We start from the raw sequence: 27,100 nt of genomic DNA on the forward strand, positions 1-27,100 counted from the left end.
GTTACTGGTCTCCTTTCCAAGCCTCGTTACGAAGTCTTGCGGTTAGTAAAAAGACGTATACACACTAGAAACGGATAAAATCCTGTTGCTGAGCGAGCTCGCTATTACCAGCTGTGCTCGCCGCTCCGATGAGCTCCGGCTCATCGTCTTCCAACGCATCCGAATCCACATCGTCTGAGTCGATCTCATCGTATTCCTCATCCTCACTGGAAGCATCAGACTCGTCGTTGTCTTCGTTATTGTCGGTGTCCAGCCGCTGAGCGGTATTCTTGCGGATCTGGCCCGCCCGGTCCACATGCGGCAGTCTGCAGCGCTTCTTGTTGCAGACGCCTGTGTTGGCGTAGTCCGGACACTCGTGGACGTGTCGCTGATCACACTCGGCGCCCTTCTCGCAGTAACCCAAATGCGCGAACCGCCGGCACACCGGCGCGCCAGGCGTCACCTTAATGTGGGCGTAGCGACATTCGGGGTTCGCGCAGCGCCCGCGCAGAAAATGCATACAAGTAGGGGATCTGTGGGGCGAAGGTTCATGGGAGAGATCGCAACTTATACCTGCGTTGCAATGGCCAGTCTGCAGGAAGTCCTTGCAGATGGCTACCTTGTGGGGGTCGTGGATGTAGGTACACGTCGGTCCTTTGTAGCAGGTACCTAAGATAAGTGTCAGTAATATGGACCCAACGGAAACCCCCAAAAAGAGAAGACTATGTGCAGCCTGAGGGAAGTGTCGGTACCCGTCGTAGTAAACCGTCGACAAAGTTCGTTCTTCTTGACCTGCGTATGTTTCCTGTGATACAGTGAGCCTTCAAATCCTCGCATGGAGACACAAACTGTCACCTTTTCGAAGTCACGGCGCCCAGACGATGGAGGTTCCCGTTTTTGCTCCGCACAAAAGTGACACCAGCAACCGTCACCCGCTTCGGCGTGTTGTTCGGATCCCCTATGACCGGTAAGCCCGCCCGCTTGGTCGAACAAGAAACATCAATGATAGCCGCACCAGACACGCGAATCAACTTGCTGCCTTCACGAGATACGCGGAAGGGGATATCGTTGAGGAAGACTTGATAGTCTGCCGACGGCTCCACAGTCGCAGAAGGACGATACTGGTGGCCGACGCCCCGCGCGTACCGTAGCACCTTGTCCTGCTCGACCTGTGCCCTCTTCAGGGCCTTCGCCTTGCGGCTCTCTTCCATGGCCTTCGCGCGCGCCTGCGCCTCCTTGTCGTAGATGGCTGAGTTGATGAGCTGCATGTGTCGATCGCGTTTGGCAACCCAGCCGTTGGGCGTCGTGGACCGCCCGCTCTCACCATCGTTGTCGGTGCCCGCGCCCGTTGACGGCGTGGTCGCGCCAGGTGTCCCCGATGCGGTCGCGTTGTTGAGAATGAGGGTGCGGTGACGATGGGGAGCAGCGCCTCGGCCGCCTCGCGCATACGGTCGTCCGCGATACGGTGCCCATCCGCGGCCGCGTGACGGTCCATGACGTGCCACATGTTCACTGCCATATGATGGCTGCGGCTGGGGGGCCTGGTTCTTGTGTCGGTTGATCTGGCCTGCGCGAGGTTAGCTGCGTCCAACCGCGGACTGAGGCGAGCTCTGGCACGCGCTTACCAGCTAGCTGGCTGATCTTGGCCATCAGGTCCTGGTCTTCTGTCATACTGTGTTGCTTTTCTGTCGTGTATCTAAAAAGAGAGAGATTAGACACAGTTAGTGAGTCTCGCGGAGAGACGAAACTGTGGTTACGGTGAGAGTAAAATGGTGGGAAGCTGATCGGATGATGTATCGCTTGTTGACGCGGAGGGATTTCATCACCGGTGGCGCATCACGTGACTATCGTCATCCTCCAGGTGCTAAATGCATATGCTCCCCGATACTGGTTGTTTTTTTTTTTTTTTTTTTACATAGATATGGGCATGGAGGTGGTAACAATTTGTACAATGCTTATTCAGATAAAGTGTAAAACTAGACCAACCCTTTAGTGTACCAACAACCAAAATAACGCCAGAACCGTGTATGCTACATTAGACCACATTCTCAAACTGCCCTTCATCATTATCAGTCATCATGGCAGACGGCGTGGCATCCTCCTCGGAACCCTCGTCAAAGTTGTAGTCCATGCCGGGAGGCAGCTCCTCTTTCGCATCACCGTACGCGAGCGTGTTCGAATAGCTACTTTCCTTGGCTTCAGGCTTGAGCTCCCATGTCATGGCAAAATCGCCGGACTTGACCAGATGCGCAACCATCTCCAACGTCTGCTTAAGATACGCTTCGGGTTGCCGCAAACGCGCCCTAAGAGTCTTAAAAGGCCAGTATTTGTATTCGCGGAAGCACTGGTAGATGAGATCCAGAAGCTCGTTCTGCGGCATACGGGTTGTCTTGTTCTCTTGGGGCTTGAGCTTGGGAGGTTTCGTTGCTTGCTGGATGGTGTAAGTCATACTGATACGAAAATAAGCAGAAGAGAAAGGAAAGGTACGCACCACGAAAGCGCTCTTTTCTCCTGGCAGCGCGTTCCTCGGCTGGAGCAACTTGCCCGGCACTTTGTCGATGAAGACGGTTTCCCGCTTTGGTTTCAATGCCTCCAGCGCCTTCTTCTCCGATAGCCGTTGGAATTCCTCGTTTTCGACTGGCAGACAGTTGAATTCCTCACTGACACTCCCGACAAGAGCCGTTTGTTCTAGACCGCGTAAGTAGGAGAGTATGGGACCTCAGGGAGCTAGCTGATAGATGCATACTGGGTACGGTTTTCCGCACATACGGCTCCCATTTCTTCTTGCGCTCCCTCTTCCGCGCATCGCGCTTCATCGATTCATAAAGCGCCGACCGCGCCTCGCCAAAGACGACCATTCGGTTTTCGTGACCGGGGATGTCCTTTTCAGTAAAGACGTATGTGTTCTGTGTAGAATGGGAGATGTTTTCGTTGTTGATGGTTTGGCGCTGGAGGAGATAGTCCTTCGGAAGGTCCTGGTTATCTTCTCGTTCGTTGATTCGCAAGCTGACCTGGTCTCGATTAGTGTTTTCACGACAAACACGCGAAGAGCGCCACTTGGAAAGAAGGGTAGACGCACTCGTTTTATGTCGTTTGGAGGCCCCTCGATGCGAACCGTTCCAATCTGAATCTCTTCGTCGTCGTCAAGTTTGGACCAGTACTCCCACAACGACCGCGGAAGACGCGAGAGCCACACATTCTGACCAGCGCTGGAAAAATCAAGGTCTCCGGCATCTTCGTAAAGGTCTTCATCATCGATATCAGCAAGCACCGCGTCTTTGTCGTCGGGGTCCGTCTTGATGTACGGCGTGGCGGCATCCGGATCCTGCTTGACTTGGGGAACCATGGCGGGCGTTAAATAGATACAGTATCGCCGAGATAGAGTCTGACCAGCTTAATGAGAAAAGACCCAAGAAGGAGGAGATGTGAAAGGATGTAAAATATGGAACAGAAAGTGACGTGATGACCTGCGGGTGCTCACCACAAAGAATGCCAAGACGGAAGGCGGTCAACCTTGATTTGCTGTTCTATACTAGATGCAAAAACAACCATCTTGCGTGGGCCGAATCTATCTTTGATCTATCTTTGCTCTTGATCATGGAGGCCAATGGTTCGGAATATGGTCATGACTCTCAATATGAGGAGGAGGATGAATTCAATATGACGATCTATATCGTTCTGCGGAGGAAGACATTGACGAAGAAGCGCAGTACGGTACTGATTATTTCGCTTCAGAACAATGTATGCTCTGTTCTTTTCGGACAGATCGCTACCCAGCTCCTGATGATTGGACGCGCATATTTACCAAGGTACGATTCTCGTTTCCAGATAAAGACTTCGACTAAACGAATCAGTTATATTGAAGGACACACATATTCAAGACCCCCATCTTGAAGTTGGTCGTCTTCAATATGATGAAGATAGCAGATGGCACGAATCGGTCATCCCCGGAGTCGGAATGGAACGGCGTATTCGTTCTATGGTCATAAGACGGAGTATCTGCAGAGTACACGGTTTTCAACCACTCCAGAAGATACCATAGTATTTGGACAGGATGAGCTTGGGATCAGAAGGGTACGATGGGCCCATTGCCAGAGTTCGAAGGAAGATCTCGGCGATTTGGAATGGTGGGAGGGCCTTAGCATGAAGCAAAACCTCCAAGAGATACGGATTGTTCATGATGTAAGGCATCCCAGTGAGTGAAGACAAACTTTGGCAACTGACACAAGATGATAGGCGCTCAAATTTCGACAAATTGGCTGGCATCGTGACAGGTCCCCTTCATTTGAGGAAGCCATCCTGATGAAAGGAGGTCATCCCTCAGTTTCAGGTCGCGGATGCATCTCAGAAGAACTCCAGACCCACCTAAACCTAAGCCAGTGGCGTGATTCAAATTTGACAATTTCAATTCCCTTTGGAGATGTCACGACGGAGGCTGTATGGTTTGATCAATGGTTGGAAAGTCTCACTATGGATACCTATTTTGGCATCGGTGGTATTGTTGGGATACATGTAAAAGGATCATCAGGGACATACACCGTTGGGAGGTGCACTTCTCCGACGCAGACAACTCTCACCCTGAGCGCACCGGACGAGTTTTTGGCGGAAGTCGATGTCTACGCGCGTCCTCGTTATCTGCGAGTAAGTCTTATGCCCCCATCGAATAGAGGTCATTCAAGCTCATGTTGATGCAGCTGAGAACAAACTATGGCCGCCAAGTGCAACCAGCGGAACCTATCCCCGGGACCTCTGTGAGGTCTCTTCGGCCGCCCCCGGGGTCCTATATTACGGGATTATATTTCCGATTAGGGCTTGAACAAATAGAGTCGGTTGAGCTGATATACGCCGATTGTTCTCAGAGGAAGCACCATGCGGGAGCTGAGAAAGGGTCGGTGAGTTGATACGGGAGAACATGTACATGAATAGTTGAGTTCAGATTTAGATCGACGAGTGCAATGTACAGAACGCCGGATACGAAGAGGAGAACAAGACAAAGAGGCTTATGTAGTTGGAAGGAGTCTATACAGGTAGCTTCCGACCACGCACTGGACAACTCAGACCACGACCATGACATTAATCAAAGTACGATAATAGAATATCAACGAAGATTAATGAATCAAGATTGATAGTTTTATTTGCCGAGAGCTAATTGGTAAAAGTTCAGGAATATTTGTTCTCAGAATAACCATATGTGGTGATAAACAGTTGTATGTATACGGTGGTGGCTTATCGATAAGCATCGTCATCAACTTCAACTTCACCTCCGCATCTCCCACCTTTTCTCTATCGTACGCCTTCCACACCAACCCCCCTTCCCAATCCCGCAAAAATGGCCTCTCAAAAAATCGCCGCCGCCCTCGCGGACATTGAAGCCTCCTCCAATCCCCAAAACAAACTCCAGCGATACGACCAGCTCCTCTCGGAGCTCGTCTCGACCGCCTCCGACGACCAAATCGCCCAAGACCTCATCTTCTACCTCGACTCCGTGCTCAGCGAAGACATCAGCATCGTCTCGGCCCGCCCCATCCTCGACTCCTTCATCGCCGTGCTGCGCAACCTCCGTCCCGAAACCCAGATCGCCGTCGGCCAGCACGCCGTCACGCTCCTCCAGTCCCGCTCCACATCCGTCGAGGAGCAGGACGCCCAGATCCGCGAGCTCCTCGCCGACGCCTACGAGTCCCAGGAGGAGTACATTGCCGCCGCGCGCGCCCTGCAGGGCATCCACATCGACAGCTCGCAGCGGCTGGTGTCCGACGCCGCCAAGGTGCGCCTGTGGATCCGCATCGTGCGCCTCTACCTCGAGGAGGACGACACAACCAGCGCGGAGGCCTTCCTCAACCGCATCAAGAACCTTCCCAGCAAGATCGACGACCACGAGCTGAAGCTGCACTTCCGCCTGTCGCAGGCCCGCATCCTCGACGCCCGCCGCCGCTTCCTTGACGCCAGCCAGGAGTACTTCACCGTCAGCCTGGCCGCGGGCGTCGACGACGCCGACCGTCTGCAGGCCCTGGCCGCCGCCATCCGCTGCGCTGTGCTCGGCCCCGCCGGCCCCCAGCGCGCCCGCATCCTCGCCACCCTCTACAAGGACGACCGCGCCACCTCGGTCGACGAGTTCGCCATCCTCGAGAAGATGTTCCTCGACCGCTTGCTGACCCCCGCTGAGGTCGCGGCGTTTGCGGAGCGTCTCGCTCCGCACCAGCTCGCCCAGACTGCCGACGGCACCACTGTGCTCGACAAGGCTGTCGTCGAGCATAACCTCGTCGCGGCGAGCAAGCTGTACGAGAACATCACGACCGATGCGCTGGCAGCTATCCTGGGGCTGGAGGGCAGCGGAGATCTCACGGCGGGCGAGAAGGCCGAGGCGTATGCGGCGCGCATGGTTGAACAGGGCCGGTTGAACGGGACGATCGATCAGATCGATGGCGTTATCGTTTTTGCGTCTAACACTGCTGCGCGTCGGCATATTCGCCAGTGGGATGCGGGCGTGCAAGGTCTCGCGGAGGATGTCGAACGCGTGGCGACCAGCATCACGGATGCTTTCCCGGTACGTATCGTCCCGTTTGTGTTTGGGTTGTTACTGACGGTGGGTAGGAGTTTGCCGCGCAGACGGTGCATTGAGATGGCTGCTCCATGACTGACGAACTAGATAGCATGATACGACTGAATAATGAAATGATTGATTGATTGATTAATCTAGTGACATGATTATGTCGATTACGCTCTGGGCTATGCTATGGCTATAACAGAATAAACGCTCGCTAAATCCGCGACGCAACTGTGATGTAGACAATGAGAAATGGAGTGAATGGCGAAAGCAAGCAATGCTTTCCGGCCTGGCTAGCAGGCGGAGTATACACTACCGCGCCTCTACCGCACCTGCTGCACGGCGAGCGGCATGCCACCCGCAGGTTGCAGCTGTCGCCCCGGGACTGTCCGGGACTAGGCGAGGGAGTGCGCGTCGGCAGCGCCAGAACAACCCGGGGTGGAGTCGCCGGGTCAAGCGGCCGCACGGGCTCGCGAAGAAGAGAACTGAAACCGAACCTAAACAAATAGGTACCTCGCCGCTCCACTCACGTATGCGATTGCGATTTGATCGACGCGGCATCCTGAGAGATCTTGATGTCGGTGCGCACAGTGATATCCATGGGGGCGAGGTGGGTGTTCCCCACGGGCGAGACGGGCACGGTGGTCGCCTCGCTGGTGGCGCGGGAGATGCCCTCCTCCATCTTGAAGTACTCGGAGGCGGGGGACTTGGGGCTGGACATGCCGAAGTGCGAGGTGCTCAGGTCGGTGTTGATGTAGTAGGGGTTCTTGGTGTAGCGGCGGGCGCTGGCGAGCTTGAGGCGGGGGAAGAGGCCGCGGATGATGGGCAGACAGGCGCAGATGAGGCCGATGGACGGCTCAACGTGCGTCCACAGCGTGGCCTGGTACACGGTGTAGGTGGTGTCGGCGGGTTTGATCCAGAAGAGAACGACGATGCGGTAGATGCTGGCGAAGCAGACGAAGGCGCCGAGGGCGAACACGCCGTTCAGCGCGAGCTTGTCCTGCCAGGCGCGCTGCAGGCCCCAGATCATGGGGATGGGGAGGGCCAGGATGACAAAGTCCATGACGATGTTGAAGGCCTGATTCACGATGAAGAACGTGTTTCCGTCGAAGCAGTGGCCATCGATGCGCTTGTCCCAGTAGGCGCGCAGCGGGCGGCACTGCAGGGCACAGGCGAGGAAGATGCCCGCCCCCCAGAGCCCGACCAGCGTGTTCAGGCAGAACGTCACCCATTGGAAGGGTTTCATGGTAAACAACCGGCGGTAGAAACAGATGATGGAGATCTTGATGGCGGGACACAGCACGAAATAGGTGAATTGGTTTGCCAGGAAGATCTACTGCGGTCAGATTGGTCTGGATGATGGCGTTCCTGGTTGCTTACCTTGGAGAAGTTCATCAAAGTCTGGAGATCCAGGTCTTTCATGTGGGCTCCGTTGCCTCCAATGGTAACCCCTGATCATGTCAGACGGTGACGGACTGATAGGATCGTACGCTACTTACACAAGACCAACTCAATTTCCATGGCAATGAGGAGAACCATGGCCAGGAAGCACAGATAGTCATCCATCCCAAAGGGAACCCGACGTTTCAGTCGGGCCCAGGCGCGGAGAATGGTAGCGATGAAGGAGATTCCGACCAAGACGGAAACAATGGCGATAATCTCGCCTCCTCTGGAGGTAAGGACCATGTTGATTGAGGGAGTGACAGACTGAATGGGTATCGAAGGAGGGACGAGCACAGTCAAAAATCGTATACAAGCGAGAGGTGGGTATGGTGTGGTGCATCAAAACTCCCCACAGTCATACAGTAAACTAAAAATTAATGTATTAGATTATCTGAGAAGAAGAGACTCCAGATAGAGCAGGTTTCTGCTACTACCGGGAATGAGTAGTATGCAGACACTGGAGGAAGATGAGAATCTTGGAGAGACGAGAGGACCCAGAGGGTCTGGTCGATAATATGTACTACTCCCACATGGCTACGGAGTACGTCCCTTGACAGTGGTTACAATCTGATGGAGCAGGCGGCACATGCATAATGGGTCTCTGGACCAGCGTATCAATCAGCCAGCTGGTATGGGGGGTGTGAACCTCCCACAGCGAGCTGCGAGTGAGGAGGGCACGACAAGTCGACGAGGGCCATGGGCCACGCACGATCGCCAGTGGAGATTGCCATCGGAGGCCCAGGAATGACCTAATACCAGGGCGTCGTCCGATCCAATTTGGAAGGGCAAGTCGACGCTAAGATAAAAATGCGCACCTCGTGGCAAGACGGCCCCAGTGTCCCAGGGACGATCCCGATGGTGTCGAACTCTCCCGGTGATAGACCGACTATTTGTGTTAGCGTTGCGAACATGCCCTGATTGACATTCGATACAAATGCATTCTTCCAGCACCGCAGTACTGTAGTAGACAATGCGCTGGAGAGAAATCAATCGGAATTGCTGGATGTAACCTGACTGCCGGAGCCATGGGTCCGTCCACAATGGAAACCTTCAATTTAACTCAAACCTGAGGGCTTCCGCGGGAATTTCGAATTCTTGGGTATCTCCAGTATGATGTGACGACTTTCCCGGTTGGTTGCTCTGATTTGGCGAGAGGCATCCACTTGCACAGTGAGAGGGAGTCGAGCAAAGACTCAATGCACTACTCCATATCTCGCCCGAATGGAAATTGTCAAGGAATGGAACAGAAGCCTGCATCCTGGACTGTTCCCAGAGATAGTATGATCTGCAGTAGGATCAACAGTGGCTTGGTCACTCCGCGAGTGGCCCCGTTCTCGGGGCTCCTTGAGCTGTTCTGTTCTGTCTGTTCTCCCCATGTGGCCGTAAGCGAGCCGGGATCTACGGAGTAAACATCGGCATATCTAGTTGGATATAGCTGATGGAGTCGTGTTTGGTGGTGTCTGCAACTCCTTCCCTGTTCTTCAGCCGTACCCGCTGTCACGGATCCTTGGGACGGTTGTCATTTGTGCATCCTCGTCCGTCTCTCTCCACCTGGCTCGTGGTGGAGTCGATTATTGAATAATCGTCACTCGGCGGTCAGTAGACGCAGCTGTTTCGTTGGACATCGAGGGCATCCTGGTTCCATCTCAGTCATCAGCGCGGTTAGAGAGGGTAAAAAAAAAAAAATAATAGCTATTGGAGCTGAACCATGGGCGAATCCTAGTGATCGACTGGCGAGATACTGAAATAGTTAGGAGAAGAGGTCGGGATAGCGACGACAGTCAGAGTCGACTCGGACCAAAACTCCCACAAGGCCGATGATAGACGGGGTCGCCCTGATCGTCTTGTTGACAGCTGTTGTTTATCCGAATCACCTCGGTCAATCCGGCATTTTGCCTCAGGGGCAACCATGTCACCGTGCAACTCAGACGCCCCTTGTGCACGTTCAGCCCATTATGCAGGTACCCCCTCGTTTATGCACGGTCCATGTCGATGGTCAATAGTCCGGGTTCTGTGTAACTTTTATGTAAACAGCTCCTCTGCGGGTCGATACCCTCCAGCGTAAGGTGGTATCTGGTATGTCCGTATATCCGAAAAGGGTTGGTGCATGGCTTGCAGGTGGGGGTACAGGGAAACCATCTTAATGATTTGTCGCGCTTCATCTTGTGGGTTAGTCTACCTAGGTAGTCGTAGTATAAGGCAACTACTCCGTAGTAGATAGTATACAATATAGAAAACGGCACCACCAAGTCAACTCACAGACCCTCCCCCTTTCCACATCAAACAGAATCCCCTCACAACTACCGCAATGACCACCCGATCAGATACCAACGCCCCCCCTCGCCCCGAGGTCATTCCCCTCATCATCAACGGCAAAGAAGAAGTCCCTGGCGAGACCTTCGACGTCATCAGTCCCTATACCAACGAGCGCTGCTGGGCCACTGCCGCCGCGACTCCCCAGGATGCCATCCGCGCCGTCGAGGCCGCCGACGCCGCATTCCCCGCGTGGTCGCAGACCAAACCCACCGTCCGTCGTGACATCCTCCTGAAGGCCGCCGACATCCTGGAGAGCCGTCTGGAGCAGAATGCCGAATACATGCGCACCGAGATGGGCGCCGACGTCGGCGCCTCGCAGTTCTTCATCGTCCCGCTGGGCATCCGCATGCTGCGCGACATTGCTGGCCGCATCACCTCCATCTGCGGCAGTGTTCCCGTCGTGGAGGAAGAAGGCCAGAGCGCGATGATCTACAAGGAGCCGATGGGCGTGATTCTGGGGCTGGTGCCGTGGTACGTCTATGCTATATACTCGCCTACTCCATCCACGCCGCTATCTCTATAGGTTTGCTGATGCGTTTGCAGGAACGCCCCCTACGTCTTCGGCGTCCGCTCCGCCGCCTGCGCCCTCGCCGCCGGTAACACCACCATCCTCAAGTCCTCCGAACTCTCCCCCTGCTCGTACTGGGCGCTCGCTCGTGCCTTTGAAGACGCCGGCCTGCCCGCCGGCTGTCTCAATCTCATCTCCTGCCGTCCGCAGGACGCCGCCGAGGTCGTCAACGCTATGATCGAGCACGACGCCGTGCGCAAGGTCAACTTCACCGGAAGCACGGCCGTCGGCCGCAAGATCGCGCGCGCCTGTGGTCAGAACCTCAAGCCCTGTCTCATGGAGCTGGGCGGGAAGAACAGCTCGATTGTGTGTGCGGACGCCAACATCGACACGGCGGTCAAGGCCGTCGTCGCGGGTGCCTATCTGAACGTATGTTCCTTATCCCAGCCACCCTCGTCCCTGTCACTTCTTCATCATGTTGGGCCAGTTTGACTAACGGTGTGTGCTAGTCCGGCCAGATCTGCATGGCCACCGACCGCATCCTGGTGCACGCTGACATCGCCCCCCGGTTCATGGAGGCGCTCAAGACCGCCCTCCGCGCGAATGCGGAGGCGGCTCCCGCACCTCCGACGCTGGTCAGTGCGGCGTCGAAAACGCGCGTCGAGAGTATTATTTCTGATGCTCTTGCGTCGGGCGCGCATGTTATCCACGGACCGGTGGGTGATGATGCGGCGGTGAAGGGCCAGACCGGAGTGCGGATGGCGCCGGTGCTGCTCGGGGGCATCAAGGAGGATATGAAGGTGTGGCAGGAGGAGGCGTTTGCGTCGCTGGCGGCGTGCATGGTGGTGAGTAGCGACGAGGAGGCGATCCGGATCGCGAATAGCAGTGGGTATGGGTTGTCAGCGGCGGTGTTTACGGAAGATCTGCGGAAGGGGCTGGCGATGGCCAAGAAGATTCAATCTGGGTAAGTCATTCTGCTGCTGCTGCTGCTGTGGGTTGTTGTTGAGGAAGGGTGTTATCGGCCGAGTCGGTCCGGACGGGGCTAATGCTTGTTTGTAGGGCCGTCCACATCAATAGCATGACGATCCACGACGAGCCAGTGCTGCCGCACGGTGGAGTGAAGAACAGCGGTTGGGGTCGGTTCAACGCGTCGCAGGGGCTGGAGGAGTTCCTGGTGACGAAGAGTGTGACTTGGATGGATTGATTAATGGGTTATGATTGCATGGGTTCACTTCGGCATTCTGTACATATTTTGCTGCTGAGATCGTGGTAGTTGTCGGCATCGGTCCGCAGGGCCTCGGGTTGAAATAGACCGAGCTCAGCGGCAACTCGGCGATCTATCCGCTTACACGATAGCGAAGGGGGGTAATGTTCCGTGTTTCTGCTTTTATCCTCGAAAATGATAGAGGTATAACCTGTTCATCTGAGGATTGGCAAGCCATGGACGCTCCTCTGTGTCGGCAATTGAAGATTCCAAAGAGGAAACATGGTCGATGATGTCAGTCGCTCGGAATTCAAAGCCCCGATGCTGATTGGTGAAGGTGATCACCATTAGCCGGGACTCACGTGATCATTTGCCGGTATCTCGGTCACAGTAACCGTACGGTATTTGAGAGTCGAAGGGATAGGGCAGGTAAATATGGAATAGATAGAATATGCATCCTTCTGTGAGTACCAATCTGAAGCTGTCCACTCAGGTTGAATGTCTTAAGGCAGTATGTGTGCGCTGGAGGACTGGGACCTCAGGCCACGCTGAGACTCGGTCCGAGGTACTTGCTGAAAGGGGTAAGAGGACGACAGGGATGTACGACGCATTATGACAAGTGGCTAGGTAGATACTAGGTATGCAGGTAGACACAAGGCTGATTCAAGTGCTTCTAACTTGCTATTGTAGATATAGTACTCGGAATATACAGGCGGTAGTACGTCTGGTGATCTGGGATCTGGAATTCTACGTATTTTTCCGAACGGAATTTATGGAGATCGAGAGGACAAGACACAGAAATCCGGGGTAGCGAGACGGGCCATTATCATTCAAATTAAGACGGTGGATAATCAAATGACGCGCTGACTTCCCCCTAAATCTGATTTGCCCCTGGAGAAGACATGTGAAATCGACGGCGTGCCACTGGACGGGATGGTAGACAGAGTTATGGAGTACTATGGGAATCTGGTGACTATGTGGATGCATGTGAAGGGAGGTGGGATGATGTCAAGCTGACCAGGGAGCAACAGACAGAATATAACGAGTAGTTAGAATGGGTGGAATCAACCATCCAAACTCAATGGACAAACCAGAATGCGTACAATCAGAGTTACTAAGAATAATCGGAATGGAGAATCGATCATTTCAAAAAGAGTACAGAGAGTGGGAATTGTGGTAGTATGGGGAAGAGTAATACAGGATCAGTAAGGCAGAGGTGGTATCCTGTAATGGTAAATGCCTCGGCCGAAAAGCCCCATCGGCTTCTGACCACTTCCTCTCTCTCTCCTCTTTTCCCTCCCCCGGATCCTCTCATGCTTTAAGATCCTCCTCCCCTTCTTTCTCCTCCACTCTCTTCTCCCTCCACACTCATCCCTTTTTCGCCTTTCTTTTCCCCCATCCTTTCTTTATCTAAATACCATCTCTCATCATGGCTACGCCTCCCCGGGTCATCGTTGTCGGTGGCGGATGTACGTGATCATCCGCTCTTCCCCCAGCTTTCCCCGCATTTGCTGACCATTGTCTTCGCTCTCAGTGTCCGGTCTCAGTGCCGCCCACACCGTCTATCTCAACGGTGGAAACGTTCTCGTTCTCGATAAGCAGGGTCAGTATTTCCCATTCGTTCGATTTGTCTTGTTTAAATTGTGCCATACTGACTTCTCCAGCCTTCTTCGGTGGCAACTCCACCAAGGCCACCTCCGGTATCAACGGTGCCCTCACTCGTACCCAGGTCGATCTCGGCATTCAGGATAGCGTCAAGACGTTCTACGAAGATACCCTCAAGTCCGCTCGTGACAAGGCTCGTCCCGAGCTCATCAAGGTCCTCACATACAAGTCCGCCGCCGCCGTCGAATGGCTGCAGGATGTCTTCAACCTCGACCTGACTCTCGTCTCTCGTCTGGGGTAAGTCTCCGATCGCCCATCCTGCGCTTCCTTTTGTTAACCCCCGCAGTGGTCACTCCCAGCCCCGTACACACCGTGGCCACGATGCCAAGTTCCCCGGCATGGCCATCACCTATGCCCTGATGCAGCGCCTCGAAGAGCTTGCCGAGGCTGAGCCCCACCGCGTGCAGATCGTCAAGAAGGCCCGCGTCACTTCCATCAACAAGTCCGGAAACCATGTCACCGGTGTGACCTACGAGCGCGATGGTCAGTCTCACTCCGCCGACGGTGTCGTCGTCCTGGCCACCGGTGGTTACGCCGCCGACTTTGGCGATGGCTCCCTTCTCAAGCAGCACCGTCCTGACACCTTCGGTCTGTCCTCCACCAACGGCACTCACGCCACTGGTGACGGTCAGAAGATGCTCATGGAGATCGGTGCCAACGGCATCGACATGGATAAGGTCCAGGTCCACCCCACCGGTCTCGTCGACCCCAAGGACCCCACCGCCAAGTTCAAGTTCCTGGCTGCTGAGGCCCTCCGTGGTGAGGGTGGTCTCCTCCTGAACTCCGATGGCCAGCGCTTCTCCGATGAGCTGGGCCACCGTGATTACGTCTCAGGTCAGATGTGGAAGGAGAAGGAGAAGGGCAAGTGGCCCATCCGCCTCGTCCTCAACAGCAAGGCCTCCAATGTCCTCGACTTCCACACTCGCCACTACTCCGGCCGTGGTCTCATGCGGAAGATGACTGGCAAGGAGCTCGCCAAGGAGATTGGCTGCGGCGAGGCCGCCCTCAAGAAGACCTTCGACGAGTACAACCTCATCGCTGAGGGCAAGAAGAAGGACCCCTGGAACAAGCGTTTCTTCCACAACATGCCCTTCAGCATCGACGACACCTTCCACGTCGCTCTCATGGAGCCCGTCCTCCACTTCACCATGGGTGGTATCGAGATCAACGAGCACGCCCAGGTCCTCAACTCTGAGAAGAAGCCCTTTGACGGCCTCTATGCTTGCGGTGAGCTGGCTGGTGGTGTCCACGGTGCTAACCGTCTGGGTGGTTCGTCCCTGCTGGGCTGCGTTGTGTACGGTCGCGTGGCCGGTGACAGCGCCAGCCAGCATCTCTTCCAGAAGTTGATCTCTGGCGGTGCCTCCTCCGCTCAGCAGCGTCTGGGCCAGATCTCTCTGCACATCGACCCCGCCACTCCCGGTAAGATCTCCGTGGAGTGGAACGGTGCGGCTGCTGGTGGCAGTGCCCCCCAGGTTGCCGCGGCTGCTCCCACTGCTGCCGCTGCCGCTGCCCCCGCCGAAGCCGCCCCGGCTGCCTCGGGCCCCAAGAAGTTCGAGATCCCCGAGACCGAGTACTCGATGGAGGAAGTCGCCAAGCACAACAAGAAGGATGATCTCTGGATCGTCGTCAAGGGTGTCGTCTTGGATGTGACCAACTGGCTGGATGAGCACCCTGGTGGTGCCAACGCCCTGTTCAACTTCATGGGCCGTGATGCTACGGAAGGTATGTATTATTCCCTACTTGAGAAAAGGGCTCCTGCTAACGAGACACAGAATTCGAGATGCTTCACGACGATGAGGTCATCCCCAAGTATGCTTCCCACATTGTCATCGGCCGGGTCAAGGGCCAGAAGCCCACCCTAGAGATCTAGATTGTGCAATAGAATGGGACGGTTACTGGAAAGAGAAAACGAGCAGTTGCTTTGATACATACCCTTATTTCATCTGTTATTTATTGCTATGTTATGATCGGGCGAGACCCTGTTAGTTAGCATGTAAGATACTCAAATTGAGTTTTCATCATTGTTCCTTTGTTCCAAAAGTAGTTTTCTTAATCGGTCTTAATCTCGGAATTGGCCTCGGCACTCATCGTGCACCAAAGTCCACATACACATGCAGCGTTTCATAGTAATACATTCTATATGCTTCAGTTGCTCCCAACCTGCCTATATATCTACAAAACACGTAACTCCAGTAAATGTAAGACTAAGCCTGCATATGTTTCAAGATCATCTTCAACCGACGCACCGCAGGTCCCTCCTCCCCCGATCCGCGGGCCTTGTCCTCCTCCATCTCCTTCTTCGCAGCCTCCAAAGCCGGCCGCAGATACCCCCAGACCTCATCATGGTATCGGTCCTCGACAGCCACCCAGTCCGCCGCCCCAGGAAGACCAGTGAGCACGGCATCCCGGAGAGCCGTCGCATCGGCCAGCGTTGACGACGGCGCGCTGGATAGGATGGTATCAATATCAGGGACGAGACTGAGGGAGGTAAGATGAGCCTGTCGCTGTCCTTGTTCGCTGTAGGAAGGGTCCGTCTCGTGCAATTGTCGTCGGAAGGACTGGATCATTTGCAGCTCCGCGGGCGACAGCGTCTCTGACAGATCGGTCTCGACGGGTTCGAAGGGTTCAGCGCTGGTCTCGTTGGGGAATTCGGGCGAGAAGGTGGGCGAGGTGAGGAGGGATACGACGGCGTCGCCGTCGGATTCTAGTAGCGTTGGTTCTGTCGCTGTTGCTGTCGCTGAAGACGGGGTTGGTGATTGCGTCGCGGGCTGCTTGCCCTTCCCTTTGGTTGTTGGGGGAAGGTTCGCGTCGCTGATGTCGATGGGCGCGTGCGCGAACTCGTCTGTGGTCAGCGGGGGCAGCTCGAACCCGCCTGCCGCGTGTTGCGTGTATTGTCCTTGTGCGGACCGGAAGGTCTCGCCTGGGTGGGTGGTTGTCGCATTGTTTGCGGCGGCGGTGGAGGAGGATGAGGAAGTCTCTTGGGTGTATTGGTGCGCAGCGGAAAGGGCGGCCGTTGATGCGGCGCTGCTGCTGGGCTTGCTGGTGATGGAACTGCCGCTGAGGAGGTGCGCGTCGGCGGAAGAGGCGCCGGAGAAGGCGTTTCGGGCGAGACCTGCGGCCGAGGATTGAATGCGACTGGCTAGAGAGGGAGGTTGTTGTTGTTGTTGTTGTTGTTGTTGTTGTTGTTGAGATTGGGATGGTGGTTGTGGCTGAGATGGAGGGTCAGTGGTGGTGGGTGGGTTGCGGGGAGGCTTGGAGGGGTCCTGGTCGGTCCCCCGCTTTTGGTCGGACATGGTTGTGCACGGGATGTTGGGGATAGCTCATATGCAGGTGGTAGGCACTTGGGTAGGTGGTTGCAGGTAGGGAAGTATGGATTTGGATGGAGGATATAGTGGATGAGTGTTCGGACTAAAGGATGGAATCGGGAGGGATAGGAATGGCATGTGATCGTGGTTATGGGGATATTAAGGGTCTGATGGTGGGCGTTGCTGACGGTGTCAACAATAGGTATTCAGAGATGGGTATTCGTATTGTAGGGAAGCAATAGGATGAAGCTATTCATGCCCATCCAGTGATATATATACTGCCTGACCATTTGGTACATGACATGGGTGACTTCGGGTGAGTTCCAGACCAGGTATCTAGATCCAGATACTATCTAGGTAAATATTAAACATAGTCATCGCCCATTAGTATTCCATAGACTATAGCTTCAATTGAATCCAGGGTGAGGTTGCATTGAAATGGTTGATGTCACTGACCAGTTGGCGCAGATGGAGTGACTAAGAAGTGCTCCCCACCATCCACTTCTCCCACTACTCTAAAGTACCTGCTGCCACCACCACCTGGTACCAACTCTCTACCTCAGGTATTACCTCCACCACCACCAACACTTCCACCATTCCATTTACCACCTCGTCTACGGTGAGTAACGTCCCTGCTACTACTCCCCTATCTCCTCCATCCTTCCCTCCACGTCTTTCCCCCTCGACCACTGTCCTCGTCCTCGTCCACTGGAAAATTCTCCCCTCTCATCATCTCCTCACCTCTTCCCCTCCTCATCCTGTCGTCGCTGCCCTGCGTCCCCTCTGGTAGCACCTACTCTTCCTTCCTCCCACCCAGCATCATCTCCCTTCAGTTTTCATTCTTCCCTGTCCCTGGCTTAGGAGATCGGGATTGTGACGACGGAGATTCTGTCAGACGGATCTCCGCCTTGCATACTTTCTCCTCGTTCCGCCCAACGGCTCCAGTCATCCTTTGTCGTGTCCATCCTGGAAGTCAACCTGAACTGACCCGAAATTCTCCCCTCCTCAGTCTGGTCTGACGTCGCCATCGTTTCCCCTCTCCGTGTCTCTCATTCTTCCGCGTCTCGTCAGCCTCCCTTATCTCCTCTCGTGATCTTGTCCTGGATCGGACTTGATCGTCTTTTTTTGCCGCCGTCCTCACCGCTCAACTGTCTATCGTCGAGTCGAACAACGGCTTAATCCTATCCCACCAAACGACGCTCTGGACCGCCATAGTGGGTTACCCTCTTATATCGCCATAACCCCCCGGATCGTGGTTCTTGGTTGTGTACGTGCCCCGCGAAAGGGTGGACTTTGTTAGAAAATGGTAGACAGGGATCCAGGTACACCTACCTGGAAGTTCACACAGTGAGTTTCCCTTGACTCTTAGGATGCGAGTGTTCGATCGGTGAACAATCTTCCGCCCGACTCCGACCTATCCTTGGATCCGTCATGTCGAGGGTCATCCAGCTAATCGTGGTCCATAGATGCTTCGGAGATAAGGGCGATGTGGAAGATATCACAGAAGGTATGTGACCTTGTCGGAACCCCCCCGGACGCATCGCTTGGGCTCCATGATTGACAAACGTCTCTAGCTGATATCATCTCCACCGTCGAGTTCGACCACACCGGAAACTACCTGGCCACGGGAGATAAGGGCGGGAGAGTAGTCCTTTTTGAGAGAAACGAAACGGTATTACCTCCCCTCTCTGCCTCCTTTTTCGCCGATTCTAACCTCTGCGATAGAAAAAAACCTGCGAGTATAAGTTCCACACCGAATTTCAGTCGCACGAACCGGAGTTCGACTATCTTAAATCCCTAGAGATCGAAGAGAAGATCAACAAAATTAAATGGTGTAGACGGCAGAATGCTTCCCATTTTCTACTCTCGACCAACGATAAGACGATAAAGTTGTGGAAGGTGTTCGACAAGTCGCTGAAGGTGGTCGCCGAAAACAACCTCTCGAGCGAACTCACCCCTGCCGGTGTGGGTGGTGGAGGGGCGCCGCGCCCCCCTCGTCTATCATTCAAGGATGCCTCCGCCTTGAAGCTGCCGCGAATGACGCACCATGACACGGTGGTTGCTGCCGTGCCTCGCAGGACATACGCCAATGCGCATGCATACCATATCAACAGCATCTCGGTCAACAGCGACGGGGAGACGTTCATAAGTAGCGACGACCTTCGCATCAATCTGTGGAACCTCAACATCCAAGAACAGAGCTTCAATATCGTCGACATCAAACCAGCGAACATGGAGGAACTGACGGAAGTGATCACGGCTGCCGAATTCCATCCCACCAGCTGCAATTGGTTCATGTATGCCAGCTCGAAAGGCACCATCAAGCTGGCCGACATGCGGCAACGCGCCTTGTGCGACGAACACCACAAACGTGAGTTCCCGTCAAACATGCCTAGCACGGGGAATAGCCTCATTTACTAATCTCCTACAGTCTTCGAACAAGAAGAAGACGCTTCATCACGCTCGTTCTTTTCCGAAATCATCTCCTCTATCTCCGACGTGCGATTCTCTCATGACGGCCGGTACATCGTGTCCCGAGACTACTTGACGGTGAAGATCTGGGATGTCAACATGGAGCGGCAGCCGGTGAAGACGATCCCCATTCACGAGCATCTGCGTCCTCGCCTGTGCGACACGTACGAGAACGACAGCATTTTTGATAAGTTCGAGGTTGTCTTTTCGGGCGATGCGGAAAACGTCATGACCGGAAGCTACAATAATAACTTTATGATCTACCCTACCGACCCCAGCAAGGAGACGGAGATTGTCCTGCAAGCGGACAAGTCAGCGTTCAAAGCGAAGAAGGTTGGCGTGCCAACCCCGATGAACAAGGGTGCCAACGGAAAGAAGAGCGGCTCGCGATCCACCAGCCCGGCCGGGCCTGGTAGCCGCATGAAGAAGGAGACCGATGCGGATCAAATCGACTTCAATAAGAAGATTCTGCACATGAGCTGGCATCCCTATGAGGATAGCATTGCCATTGCTGCTACTAACAATGTGAGGGATCCCCTTTCCTCCTATCTGTTCTATCATGCTAACCCAGGGGTAGCTCTTTGTTTTCTCCGCATTGTAAGTACGTGGGAAGAGGGTTCATCATCGTACATGGACAGGTGTATCGAGGTACACGCGGGACCACATATGACCGAAAGAAAAGAGGTCGCTAGCAGCAGCATTTGCAGATCCAAAAATCAAGTTGCCAGTTCTATTTTATAATCTTGTCATGTCGCCCGACCCCTTTCTCCCGTTGCCACTCCCTGTCGTTGCTATTGGGCCATGCCATGTTTCCGACTTCGTCTCGCCATCCACTCCCTTCTCTTTCCTCGTTCATGGGCTCATGAGCCCTCCGCATTCTGCTTGTGTTTTCATCTCGTGTTGGATTTTGGTGAAAATTTGTTGATTGATTCTTTCGTGGGCGTTCTACGGGAGTGCCGCATAGAGAGGTTGGAGAATGCGGAGCCTCCGTTCTCTCTCGGTTGGACGGAGGGATTGTTTCCGCAGAGATTATCATCACCCGCATTGGCGGCAACTAGAGCAGGGTCCTCAGTACTAGGTATTCTTGACTGGATGATATTGGGGGTAGGGTGTGTTAGTGGTCGTATGGAGTAGATAGTAATGAATATATGGGTTGACTCGACTACATAAAAAGCTCTTAGGCAAGATCACCGTAGTAAACAACTGATCCACACTGTCCGGATCTATCAGATGTATGACGTCGGTTTTACTACGCGCCAATCACTGCAGTGCACTGTCAGACGGTCACGCTCCGGAAAAATTATCATGCCGGGAACTGTCGCTACTGCCCAAACAGGCATAGCGTGGATAAAGCCTCTCTCCGCCTTCTTCTCCATCCGTGATCGGTCGCGCGCAATCCACCATTACTGTCAACCAAGGTCTGTTGCTTGCTGCTATAGACAGGCGTTAATCTTCTCTCTTTCTCCCTCTTTTTCTTGATTCCCTCTTTCAGTCTCCCACAGTTACTGCATCTGTGTCCCGTCACTGCTGTTTGAATCCCTTGTCTGTGTTGGTTCACACAACCGCTGTCCTAGTGATGTCGCTGTGAAATGACATGGACACAGAGATCTCAACTGTGCGAAAAAGAAACACAGATTAAGAGCGTGGTGTGACCCCATCAATAGCTCTTCTTTTTGCCTCCTTCAACATCTTTTCCTTATAGAACGGCGCTCAGAGCAGAGATCGCGGCGTCTCTTCTGTCTTGCTCTCGTCCCAGACCATGAACCCGGGCAGTGATAACTGGCACCCTGGTGGCCCACCGCAGCACCCAGGCATGGAGCAGATGAACCAGCAACCTCGCCCGCTGGGCTCTTTCAGGTAAGTTACCCCTGGATATGGTGTCCATCAGGGCCTCGTTGCCCCGAGCATGGTAAGGAGATGCTAACCCCGTTCTTTGCCGCAGTCAAAATCCACCCCCTCAGCAAGGTCCGTCGGCGCAGCCTGCGGGGCCTGTCCTTCCGCCCCCTGGTGAGCATACCTTCTTCAGGATATAATGTCGACCATATATGGATCTGTTTGGTCTGACTGCTCTGTCTTCCCCCAGGCCCTTACCACCCCGCGAGCCAGCCTTCTGGCCACTCCCTCCCTGGGCTGGCGGAGTTGAGCCAGGGCCACGGCGGCCCTCATCAACCCCCAGCCTATGGACAACACCCTTCGGCCCCGTCCCACAGCGCCGGACACTCGCTCCCCGCCATCGGACAGGCTATGCAACATCCCTCGCCGCAGTCCATCAACCGCGAGCGCGAGCGCGACTCCCGGGAGCGCGAACTCATCGAGCGACAGAGACAGGAGGAGATGGTCCATCGAGAACGTGAACAGCGCGAGCGCGAGCAGTTGGAGCTTCAGCAACGGGAGCGACAGCAGCGCGAGCAACAGCACCACCCGGTTCAGAGCCACACAGGGTCTATCCCCTTGCATCAGCCTGTCGCGTCGAAGGTCCCGAACTCCATTCATGGTCCCAATGGGCTCCTCTCGAACATCGGGTCAAATCCGCCTGCTGGTCCGCAGCCAGGTGGTCCGGGCTCTCTCTATGGCCCTCAGATGCAACATGGCGAAGGCACGCCCCGGTCGTATCTGCAGCATCCGGGTGGCCCGCCGGGTCAGCCCATGATGGGTTTCAATGGCTCGGGTCCTCAGATGCCGGGCAATGTTGCGGCTTTGGCGCAGGGTCAACAGCCCATTCTGAATGTGGGTGGTCCTTGTCGGTTGTTGAGTGGGAACGTTTGCTGACAGTATTGGTTCTTAGGATGCGCTCAGCTATCTCGACCAGGTGAAGGTTCGGTTCGTCGACCAGCCGGATGTGTATAACCGGTTCCTGGACATAATGAAAGATTTTAAGAGTCAAGCGTGAGTTACCCTCCCTGTTTTGCTGTGCGAATATTTTGTGGGGTGTGTCTGACCCGCCTGCAGCATCGATACGCCAGGCGTCATTCAACGCGTGTCGACCCTCTTCAACGGTCACCCTGCCCTCATCCAAGGCTTCAATACTTTCTTGCCTCCTGGTTATCGCATCGAGTGTGGAACGGAGGATAACCCAGATGCCATTCGCGTCACCACTCCCTCGGGTACCAACACAATCAGTATGCCCCAGCGCGCGCCGTTGGATGCTGCAGGTGATATGGGACCTGCTGGTGGTATGGGTCATGGACGTCCGGACTTCTTTGATCAAGGTCGTCCGGGGTGGCAACAACCCCAACATCAGCAGCAACAGGGTAATCTTCCCGGATCATACTCTCCTGGTTCTCGCATGATGGGTCCAGGGATGTTTGGCCAGCAAGGTGGACAGGGACAACCGCGCGAGCATCATTATGATTATCCCTCTCAACAGGAACAGCAGGGCCCCGGCCCCTCGGTTCCTCATGGACAGGATCATCGCGGCGTGTCACAGCTCCAGGGCGCGGCCTCCGCTGCGTCGGCTGGTTTGGGACGTCCGTCGATGATGCAAGTGTCTCCCGCGGGGCAAGGCCCCAACTTGTCTCAACCGATGAATAGCCTGGCAGGTGTGGGATCGGGAATGTTGCAGGGTTCGCAGGCGGACTTGAACAAGCGTGGACCTGTGGAGTTCAACCACGCGATCAGCTATGTGAACAAAATCAAGGTAAGCGGGGTTTCTCGGTTCGCTCCAAAGAGAACTGAACACTGACGGAGAACTCACTATAGAACCGATTTGCGAGCGCTCCAGAGATCTACAAGCAGTTCCTGGAAATCCTTCAGACGTACCAACGCGAGTCGAAGCCAATCCAGGACGTGTATGCACAGGTGACGCAGCTGTTCAACACGGCACCGGATCTGTTGGAGGATTTCAAGCAGTTTCTGCCTGAGTCGGCTGCGCACGCCAAACAACAGGCGGCGGCGGCTCGGCAGGCCGAGGAGGCGGCCCCCCTTAGCAACGTACGCGGAGAGCCAAGCTATCCTGCGTCTGCCCTCCCCTCTCAGACTCCCAACCGTGATGTCAAGATGCCCCCTCTCGGCCAGTTCAACGTCAAGGACTCTGGTAAGGAGGGTAAAAAGCGTCGCGGTGGCCCCGGTGGCCCAGGGACGATGGGTTCCATGTCGGGTCCTTCTGCGGCCGCGGATGCGGCTCGTATGGTCGATGCCCAGGGTCGGCCTCCCGCTCTTCAGCCGGGCAACGCGAACAAGGTGAGTTTGTGTCCTATCTTATTCTTTTTGTATACGCTCTGACGAGAAACAGAGAGCCAAAGTACACCATGGAAAACCCCAGACCGAGGTCGCTCCAGCTGTGTCGCCTACGCTCGTGCCTGCGCTTCCGGAACCGATCCAGCCTACTTTCTCGCTGACCCCCACTCAAGAGGAATTCGCTTTCTTTGACCGCGTCAAGAAGTACATTGGAAACAAACAGACTTTCAGCGAATTCCTCAAACTTTGCAACCTGTATTCCACTGATCTGATCGATCGTCATGTTCTCGTCAAGCGGGCTGGTAGCTACATTGGATCCAATCCCGAGCTCATGGCCTGGTTCAAGCGTTTCATGCACGTCGAAGAACCGGAAGACAAGATCATTGAATCCAAGCCTAAGCAGGAGCCGGGCGTGGTGAACTTATCGCATTGCCGCTCTCTCGGGCCGAGCTATCGTCTTCTCCCCAAGCGTGAGCGCCAGAAGCCGTGCAGTGGTCGGGATCAGCTGTGTTACAGTGTCTTGAATGATGAGTGGGCGTCGCATCCGACCTGGGCGTCCGAGGATTCGGGTTTCGTGGCCCATCGCAAGAATCAGTACGAAGATTCGTTGCATCGTATTGAAGAGGACCGCCACGACTACGACCATCACATTGAAGCTTGCACTCGGACCATTCAGCTCATCGAGCCGATCGTGCAGCAGTTCCTCGTCATGTCGGAGGCGGAGCGAGCAGCCTTTAAGCTCCCTCCAGGTCTTGGTGGTCAGAGCGAGGCTATCTACCAGCGCGTGATCAAAAAGATCTACGATCGGCAGCGTGGTGAGCGAATCATTCGCGAGATGTTCGAAAGACCCTGCCATGTGCTCCCCATCATTCTCTTCCGCTTGAAACAAAAGTGCGAGGAATGGAAGGCCAGCCAGCGTGAGTGGGATAAGATCTGGCGCGAACAGATGCAGAAGGCGTACTGGCGTAGTTTGGACCACCAGGCTATCGCTAGCAAGGGCGTTGATAAGAAGCTCTTCGTGGCGAAACACATCCAGAACGAGATCCAAAACAAGTTCGAGGAGAGCAAAAACCTGCGCAAGAGTGGATTCCAGGTCCCTAAGCATCAGTTCGAGTTCGTGTTTGATGATTCGGCTGTTCTTATCGATGCCACTCACTTACTCCTGACCTTCATTGACCGCAATTCCGCTGGCTTTGGAGCCGACCCTCAGAAGGTCATGTCTTTCATCAAGGACTTTATCCCGGTGTTCTATGGCATGGACCGCGACAATTTCCACATGTACATGAACGAGATATCCAGCGCCGCTTCGCAGGCAGATGAGAACGATGACGAGAGCCTGGCTGCTGAGGAAGTTTCGACTCCTCGCAGTCGCAAGGGCCTCACCGGCAAGAAGATGGATCTCCTTCGGGATGTGCTGGAACGCCGTAGCGAGAAAGCCAACCGCACCGAGAAGGAAGGTAGTACTCCGGCGAGTCGAGATGGAACCCCCGAGGCGGTCCTGGTGCCGTCTACCCCGGTCCCCGATCCGACTGAGCCTTTCGACGTGGCCGAGCTGAAGTGGATGGAGCACCCTGGACAGGGTAATTTCAACTTGCAGCGCGAGTACACCCTGAACGAGTCGTACGAGAAGAAGTCGCACCACCTGTACGCTAACCTTAGCATTTACTGCTTCTTCCGCACTTTTGAGATTCTGTATTCTCGGCTGCTGCGCATTAAGTTGCACGAAAAGGATGCCCATAGCGATGTGCGCCGCGCGCTTATGGCCAAGCCGGCGCAGGATCTTGGACTGATTGACAAGGTGCCGACCGACTTGTTCTATGACTGCAACCCCGAGGCGAATCTGTACCAGCAGATCGTGCGCATGTGTGAAGAAGTCATCAAGGGTGATCTCGAGCCCGCTCATCTGGAGGAGACTCTCCGTCGCTTCTACCTGCGCAGCGGTTACCAGTTGTATAACTTGGAGAAGATGCTGGCGGGCATTTCGAAGTTCGCGGGGGCCATCTTCAACGGAGACTCGAAGGATCGGAGCTCCGACATCATCAACCTCTTCTTCAAGGAGCGGGATCGCGAAGAGACCACGCATAACCAGGAGATCCAGTACCGCAAGCAGGTCGAGAGACTGGTCCGGGATAGTGATATCTATCGCATTACCTATGTAGGTGACGTTCTCTGCCATGACGTGAATTCTTACTAATGAGTCTACAGTACCCTACGAACAAGAAGACTACTGTACAGCTGTTGACGCCGGAGGACGCCACCTTGGAGAACGAAGAGCTGAGCCAGGAAGCACGCTGGTCGTACTATGTCTCCGCCTATACCATGCGGGACCCCACGGAGGGAGTACCCTTCTCGCAGATGCGCATGCCGTTCCTCAAGCGGAACCTGCCGGCGAAGCTCGAGCAAGAGGAGGAGTACAACCGTTACTACCGTCCGCTGGTGCATCAAGATGGTCTTATCATCCGCATCTGCGCGAACAGCTACCACATTTTGTACGAACCGGGTAGCTTTGACTGGTGGTGGCGGCCTAGCGTGTCTTCGGAGGAACCGGCGGAGGAGGTTGCCAAGGAAGAAGCGGCTGTCAAGGAAAGACGGCGGGACCGCTTTACCGAGAAATTCGTCAACAACCCCAGCTGGGCGCACGGCCTGAGCAAGGACGAGGTCGACAAGTCGAACCAGAGCTTCCGATCGTGGATCAAGGGCACTGCCAGCGAGAGCGGTGCCGCCGAGAACAGTACGACCGCAGCCGTTACCACGTCAGCCGAGGATGCCCCGGAGGCGTCTACTTCCGACAAGAAAGAGGAGGACCAGGAAGACACGGAGATGGCAGATGCCGAGCCGGCCGCGACAGAGTCGAAAGACGAGTAAATGAAAGAGCATTGCCCCCACCGGACATGCACCGAAATAGTCTGTCGATGTGGGGGAGACCATGCCGTGAGCATTTGTTGATAATCTGCGCGGAGGCTTGGCAGGGGGGACGGCACCGGGGAACTGGGCCGGAACTACTGCCGGTCGAAGCGAAAATTCTCATTTGGTGATGTTCTTTTCTGGTTTTCTTGTTATGAATATGGTTGTCTTGTACAGCCGGGAATTTCTTGCGATCTGATCCATCCGATGGTATTAGCGCCCACATGATTTGATTTTACCGCTGTCTCGCATGACCAGCGACGCATCCAATGGATTGCACTGCACGAATGGGATGGGATTCTGGGGTCGGTTTGTTAATGAACGCGCCTGGGGACCGGCCAGGGACCCACGGCCGAGAATATGGGAATGGTGTCTGGGATGGGTGCTTTGTGTGTGTATGTGTGTATTCTGTGTTTTGTACGTGTACTTTACGGGTCTGTTCAATAAAGTCTCCTTCCATTTGCTTTGGTATCTTTGGTATGCTGTACAATATAGTAGGTAGAATAAGGAGGGTAGAACCGACGGCTATCCATGAAAGCTCCGTGTGGCCGAAGGCGGATAGCCGATACAGGCCGAGACTGGGC

At 54.9% G+C, this 27,100-nt stretch overlaps 9 protein-coding genes across 9 annotated transcripts; 5 read left to right on the forward strand and 4 right to left on the reverse strand.

The window, feature by feature from the left end:
- Positions 1-64: 64 nt before the first annotated feature.
- ATEG_07738 (CCCH zinc finger protein) lies at positions 65-1,650 on the reverse strand (the record flags this gene model as incomplete). Its single annotated transcript, XM_001216359.1, has 4 exons — positions 65-648; positions 732-784; positions 835-1,546; positions 1,605-1,650. 4 exons carry the CDS (start codon positions 1,648-1,650, stop codon positions 65-67), a joined length of 1,395 nt encoding a protein of 464 aa, XP_001216359.1.
- A 364-nt stretch (positions 1,651-2,014) lies between these two features.
- On the reverse strand, positions 2,015-3,325 carry ATEG_07739 (transcription factor IIF subunit TFG2; the record flags this gene model as incomplete). The annotated part of the gene is made up of 3 exons (XM_001216360.1): positions 2,015-2,667; positions 2,726-2,990; positions 3,059-3,325. 3 exons carry the CDS (start codon positions 3,323-3,325, stop codon positions 2,015-2,017), a joined length of 1,185 nt encoding a protein of 394 aa, XP_001216360.1.
- Positions 3,326-5,308: 1,983 nt separating this feature from the next.
- Positions 5,309-6,597, forward strand: ATEG_07740 (uncharacterized protein; the record flags this gene model as incomplete). The annotated part of the gene is made up of 2 exons (XM_001216361.1): positions 5,309-6,523; positions 6,571-6,597. 2 exons carry the CDS (start codon positions 5,309-5,311, stop codon positions 6,595-6,597), a joined length of 1,242 nt encoding a protein of 413 aa, XP_001216361.1.
- Positions 6,598-7,049: 452 nt separating this feature from the next.
- Positions 7,050-8,209, reverse strand: ATEG_07741 (uncharacterized protein; the record flags this gene model as incomplete). Its single annotated transcript, XM_001216362.1, has 3 exons — positions 7,050-7,856; positions 7,904-7,974; positions 8,023-8,209. The coding sequence occupies 3 exons, from the start codon at positions 8,207-8,209 to the stop codon at positions 7,050-7,052; spliced, it is 1,065 nt and encodes a 354-aa protein (XP_001216362.1).
- Positions 8,210-10,274: 2,065 nt separating this feature from the next.
- ATEG_07742 (aldehyde dehydrogenase) lies at positions 10,275-11,994 on the forward strand (the record flags this gene model as incomplete). The annotated part of the gene is made up of 4 exons (XM_001216363.1): positions 10,275-10,753; positions 10,826-11,219; positions 11,300-11,754; positions 11,850-11,994. 4 exons carry the CDS (start codon positions 10,275-10,277, stop codon positions 11,992-11,994), a joined length of 1,473 nt encoding a protein of 490 aa, XP_001216363.1.
- Positions 11,995-13,423: 1,429 nt separating this feature from the next.
- On the forward strand, positions 13,424-15,529 carry osm1 (putative fumarate reductase Osm1; the record flags this gene model as incomplete). The annotated part of the gene is made up of 5 exons (XM_001216364.1): positions 13,424-13,463; positions 13,529-13,597; positions 13,659-13,896; positions 13,946-15,381; positions 15,432-15,529. 5 exons carry the CDS (start codon positions 13,424-13,426, stop codon positions 15,527-15,529), a joined length of 1,881 nt encoding a protein of 626 aa, XP_001216364.1.
- A 755-nt stretch (positions 15,530-16,284) lies between these two features.
- Positions 16,285-16,952, reverse strand: ATEG_07744 (uncharacterized protein; the record flags this gene model as incomplete). Its single annotated transcript, XM_001216365.1, has 2 exons — positions 16,285-16,501; positions 16,567-16,952. The coding sequence occupies 2 exons, from the start codon at positions 16,950-16,952 to the stop codon at positions 16,285-16,287; spliced, it is 603 nt and encodes a 200-aa protein (XP_001216365.1).
- Positions 16,953-18,267: 1,315 nt separating this feature from the next.
- Positions 18,268-20,177, forward strand: ATEG_07745 (protein phosphatase 2A regulatory subunit CDC55; the record flags this gene model as incomplete). The annotated part of the gene is made up of 5 exons (XM_001216366.1): positions 18,268-18,311; positions 18,431-18,471; positions 18,539-18,636; positions 18,690-19,335; positions 19,396-20,177. 5 exons carry the CDS (start codon positions 18,268-18,270, stop codon positions 20,175-20,177), a joined length of 1,611 nt encoding a protein of 536 aa, XP_001216366.1.
- A 1,018-nt stretch (positions 20,178-21,195) lies between these two features.
- ATEG_07746 (transcriptional regulator SIN3) lies at positions 21,196-26,477 on the forward strand (the record flags this gene model as incomplete). Its single annotated transcript, XM_001216367.1, has 8 exons — positions 21,196-21,293; positions 21,379-21,443; positions 21,520-22,163; positions 22,222-22,322; positions 22,386-23,073; positions 23,136-23,615; positions 23,668-25,767; positions 25,818-26,477. 8 exons carry the CDS (start codon positions 21,196-21,198, stop codon positions 26,475-26,477), a joined length of 4,836 nt encoding a protein of 1,611 aa, XP_001216367.1.
- Between the last annotated feature and the right edge of the window lie 623 nt (positions 26,478-27,100).

The sequence above is a fragment of the Aspergillus terreus genome, genomic scaffold (genome assembly GCF_000149615.1).
Source record: "Aspergillus terreus NIH2624 scaffold_11 genomic scaffold, whole genome shotgun sequence".
Lineage (NCBI taxonomy): Eukaryota > Fungi > Ascomycota > Eurotiomycetes > Eurotiales > Aspergillaceae > Aspergillus > Aspergillus terreus.